The following is a 5438-nucleotide window of genomic DNA, read 5'->3' as shown; positions in this document are numbered from 1 at the left end:
GTGAGCCCTGGTATCACGACATTAAATGATTTCTAAAGGCTAAAGAATATCCAATACATGCTGATAGAGATGAAAAAAGAACTATTAGGCGACTCGCCAATGGGTTCTTTTTTAGTGGCGATATCTTATATAAAAGGACTCCAGATTTGAATCTATTGCGATGTGTGAATATTCAAGAAGCATAAAATATTATAAATGAGGTGCATTCAGGGGTTTGTGGCCCTCACATGAATGGTTACGTTCTAGCAAAAAAGATTATTCGGGCAGGGTACTATTGGTTGACCATGGAGCGAGATTGCTTTCGATTTGTTCGCAAGTGCCATCAGTGCCAGATTCATAGCAACTTGATTCACTCACCCCCTTTAGAGTTGCACCCTATGTCTGCTCCGTGGCCTTTTGTGGCTTGGGGAATGGACGTTATTGGGCCGATTGAGCCGAAAGCATCTAATGGGCATCAGTTTATTTTAGTTGCCATCGACTACTTTACCAAATGGGTGGAAGCTGTCACATTCAAATCAGTCACCAAGAAAGAAGTGGTGGACTTTGTTCATTCAAACATCATATGTCGTTTTGGCATACCGAAAATCATTATCACATATAATGCAGCGAATCTCAACAGCCACCTGATGAAGGAAGTTTGTGAGCAATTTAAAATTGTTCATCGTCATTCAACCCCTTATCGACCCAATGGGGCTGTTGAAGCGGCAAATAAAAACATCAAGAAGATTCTTAGGAGAATGGTGCAAGGATCTAGACAGTGGCATGAAAAACTACCATTTGCTCTCTTGGGATATCACACGACTATTCGTACGTCAGTTGGTGCAACTCCTTACTTATTGGTTTACGGAACTGAGGCTGTCATACCCGCAGAAGTTGAAATCACTTCTCTTCGAATCATTGTCGAAGCAAAAATTGAGGACACAGAATGGGTTAAATCAAGGTTAGAACAGCTAGCACTGATAGACGAAAAACGGCTGACCTCAATTTGCTTTGGTCAATTATATCAGCAGAGGATGGCTCGAGCTTGTAACAAGAAGGTACGGCCAAGAAATTTTGAAGTCGGTCAACTTGTTGTGAAACGCATCCTTCCCCATCAAGACGAGGCCAAAGGAAAGTTTGCCCCAAATTGGCAAAGGCCCTTATGTTATTAAACAAGTGCTATCAAAAGGAGCTTTGCAACTGGCAGATATGGAGGGAAAGGAGATCGACACAATTGTTTACGCAGATTCGATCAAAAGATACTACGTCTAACACTCTTTGTTATGGCACTCTTGTGATTGACATTCTCAAGATGAGAGGATAAAAAATGTATCCTCCTTTATTTCAAGCACCACTTATCTGGTGCTTAAAAAAGAAAAAAAAAAAAAAAAAAGGAAAAAAAAAATTCATTGAACTACGTTTGACCTGATTCCTAAGAGGATACGTAGGCAGCCCTTCATTGGGGTTCGGTCTAATCACTGAATAAAACAATAATCATGTTCTTCAATTTTCCTAGGGCTGAGACAAGATATTGTGACCTACGGTGTATTAAAAAAAAAAAGAAAAAAAAAGAGGAAATGAGAGAGTCTTACGAGTGAAAACCCTCACGGGCACCATAAGACGATAGTAAGTTGAGAGAAAGAGATAAGAATATCTTATTGGTGGAAACCATGAAGGGCACCATTGATCAGATGATGACATTCCGTCTTGGCATGAGTACAATCAAGATAGAAGTCAAGCTATAGACTGAAAGGTACAACATTGTTTCATGAGATTCGGACAACTTAGAACGATCAAATGTTCTATCCAAATGCGTGTCATGATTCATTAAGGTGGTCACGTACTTTCAGATAAGATTCTTTTCATTCCTTTTAAACATTTACTTATTTCCTCCTTCTAAAGACATAACTTTTTTTCATAACCCTTTCATTTGTGTCATTTGTACTTGTGTTCGGTATTCTTTGAGTCTCATTCAGCGTAAACTCGTGTCAAGTTAGAAAATCAAATTAAAGTCGCAAAATTGACTACGGTATTTCCAGTTGAATGTTGGGGGCATGCACAACATTGACTAGGGCTGTGAACCAATCGAGAAAAAATATGTCAAAAATCGATACCGTGTGAAAAATCAGTAAAGCAAGAAAGTTGCTTTGGAAAGGATGAACCACACAACGTGCACAAAATGGAAATGGATCAAAATGTTCATAAGAAGTGTTCAAGGGAAGACAAGGGACCGTCTCTAAAGCATCTTCAAGCTATTCGCGCAATCGTCAATATGATGATTCTTTCAACCAAGACACATTCAAAGTCAAACTCCACAAGATATTCGAAGCCACGAACCAACCACCATTTAGAAAAACTAACAAAATATTCTTTGTTTCAAAATAGGTACAAAGAAAAATCGTGCAAGTAATTCGCGAGAGTCAAACGCCACGAGGTAAGTTCTTGAATCCCTGTCTCTCCTACAATATGCACCACAATAATAATAATAATAATAACAATAAAAAAAGATTATTTTTCTTAATAAAATCTGGGGCATTTTTTTTTTTTTTAATTTGTATTTTTATTTTTTTGTTTCTTTTCTGTTTGGAAAATGTACAAAAAATAAAAATAAAATAAATGATCTTAAGTATAATAATAATAATAATAATAATAATACTACTAATAATAATAATAATAATAATAATCTAAAGTAAAAAAAAAAACACATATATATAAACCCTATTTTTATTTTTCATATCTTCACAGGACACAATAACCCCTGGTCGCATATAGGGCACAATAACCCTATTTTTATTTTCATATCTTCACAGGGCACAATAACCTCTGGTTGCATATAGGGCACAATAACCCTATTTTTATTTTTCATATCTTCACAGGGCACAATAACCCTATTTTTATTTTTCATGACTTCACAGGGGACAATAATCCCTGGTTGCATATAGGGCACAATAACCCCTGGTTGCATATATCATGTCTTCACAGGGCCCAATAACCCCTGGTTGCATATAGGGAACAATAACCCCTATTTTATTTTTCATGTCTTCACAGGGCACAATAACCCCTGGTTGCATATAGGGCACAATAACCCCTATTTTATTTTTCATGTCTTCACAGGGCACAATAACCCCTGGTTGCATATAGGGCACAATAACCCCTATTTTATTTTTCATGTCTTCACAGGGCACAATAACCCCTGGTTGCATATAGGGCACAATAACCCCTATTTTATTTTTCATGTCTTCACAGGGCACAATAATCCCTAGTTGCATATAGGGCACAATAACCCCTTCACAGGGCACAATAATCCCTGGTTGCGTGTAGGGCACAATAACTCCTATCTTATTTTTTATGACTTCACAGGGCATAATTGCCTCTGGTTATATTGGGCACAAATTTCCCTTTATTTTATTTTATAAAAGTATATTATTATTATGCCTAGTATAAAGCCTAGTAGCTTTCATCAATAACTCACAAAAATTTTCCTAGTGCATACTGGGGCAAAATTTTTGTTTCTTTTGTTTGTTTTGTTTTATGGCGTGCAGACATCTACATAGTATACCAATTTGAAGTTCAAGAATAAAATCTTCATTTTGGTTAGAGAAACGAAGAATGTCAGATGTCAATGACATTTAGAGTCGCTTTCAACCCATGTAACGGCTCAACATATCATGAATCATCTTCTCAAGAAAACAAGCATTCAAGAATATCATGCGGAAGAGCGTCAACAACTCAAGTCAAATCATAAGTTTCAGATCATGAATTCAAATATCAAGATGAAAGTTCGGAATCGATGTACTTACCCAAAGAGGGTGAAGCGATAACCGAAGATTCAAAATGAAGACTCAGTACTAGTGGAGTAGATATGATCTTGTATCTTTCCCTTCTCTCCTATTGTATTTTTCCTTCTAATATAACAGCTGGAGCTATGAACCAGAACCTTGACAAAACCTCACTCGACTACCTAAAATTATTCTCCCGTCCCTTCCTATATATTAACTACACCTGATTCCTTATCATTAACTCATGATAGGTAGTTTGTCTAAAGTTAGGGCGTGGTCAAACCTCTTCTCTTTTATTTATTTTCACATTTTTGGATCAATGTCTCAGTAAAAAATTAGTCACATTGTTCACGTCTTTGCATGAAAACTCTTCACGTTTTTCCAAGCAAAGAGGGGCATACTGTGAACACCTAATTTTTGACCAAAACATAAAGATTCTACACCCAATTTTAATATTTCAGCAGGGTTATATTTAAAATAAATGAAAAATAAATAACTGAAAATTACAACAAATTATAAGCTCACTTTATATTTAAAGTTTAATAAAGAAAGCTTTTGAATTTAACATATTTTGTTTTACCCTTTCAACTTTTATCTAGTCTAAAAAAAAAAAATAGTCGTATATATCATGGAAAAGTAAAAAAATAAAATAATAAAAGATAAAAAGAAGAGTCCTAAAAAATTCAAATTACCTTACCTTTATCCTAATTACCCCCAACTTCCTTAACTTATTTGCTAAAAATCCTCCTCCCATTTAGTTTTTTTTATTTTTTATTTTTTTTCTTCTATTTTTTTTTCTCCTCTTGCACGATCTTTTCTCTTTTTTTTTTTTACACGTTTCTTTTTTTTCTTTTCTTTCTTTTCTGTTCGTTCTTTCTTTATTTTTATTTTTATTTTTATTATTTGTTTGTTAATATTATATTACTATTTTTCTTCCTTTATCTCAATCCTAAAATTCTCAACTAAATTTTAAATTAAATCCTATTCCCACTCCATCACGTTCCTTTTAATTAGCACCAGACTCACAACCCAAACTATTATAAAAAACATACGCTCAGTAAAGAAAAAATATAGGCATACATACAGAGATACATAGAAACACAGAGAAAAAAAAAAAGATAACAAAAAGTGAGTTTTATTTTGAAAAATCAAGTCAGCGTTCAAGGTTTCACTCAAGGTTTCGGATTCGTGGCTCTTTAAAGTTAATATTAGCTATTAACTTTGGAAATCAGTAGATCGTAGCAGTTGTTTTTGTGGTATTAATTTTCGCAGCGAGGTAACTCTAAATCCTCGCATGAGTTAAATAGAGTACTTGTACGAAAACTCGATTCCAATAATATGAAGTTCTTTGAATCGCATGTTATTATTATGTAATATCAATCTGTGATGCATGTTGTGATTATTTTTTATTTTTTTTGAGAATTTACGAATGCTTAGGAAAACGGAACCGAAGACGTTTCTTGCTTAAAAATAATATAAAAAAAAAGAAAGAAAGATGTATCATACTTTTTTTTTATTATTGTCTTATGTAATATTGTTTTATGCTCTTTAGATGTAATTAATATTGAAATTGGTTTCGTGATATTTAATTTTGAATAGCTAATGTTCCTTGAACCTTAGTTTTCACTTAAGAAAATTTTGTTGAAATTATTTGTAGACTTGTTAGATTAGGATATAAAT

At 34.1% G+C, this 5438-nt stretch overlaps 1 protein-coding gene across 1 annotated transcript in view; it reads left to right on the top strand.

Annotated features, from left to right (window-relative positions):
- Positions 1-284: 284 nt before the first annotated feature.
- Positions 285-5438, top strand: part of LOC107060420 (protein NYNRIN-like) — a 10760-nt gene continuing 5606 nt past the window's right edge. Inside the window, exon 1 of the mRNA XM_015308379.1 lies at positions 285-1114. Within this exon, the coding sequence (XP_015163865.1) occupies positions 285-1114 (830 nt within the window). The remainder of the gene's footprint in view (positions 1115-5438) is intronic.

Source organism: Solanum tuberosum, unplaced genomic scaffold (genome assembly GCF_000226075.1).
Source record: "Solanum tuberosum cultivar DM 1-3 516 R44 unplaced genomic scaffold, SolTub_3.0 scf00082, whole genome shotgun sequence".
Lineage (NCBI taxonomy): Eukaryota > Viridiplantae > Streptophyta > Magnoliopsida > Solanales > Solanaceae > Solanum > Solanum tuberosum.
The sequence above is the reverse complement of the archived record's forward strand: the minus strand, read 5'-3'. Positions and strand labels throughout refer to the sequence as shown.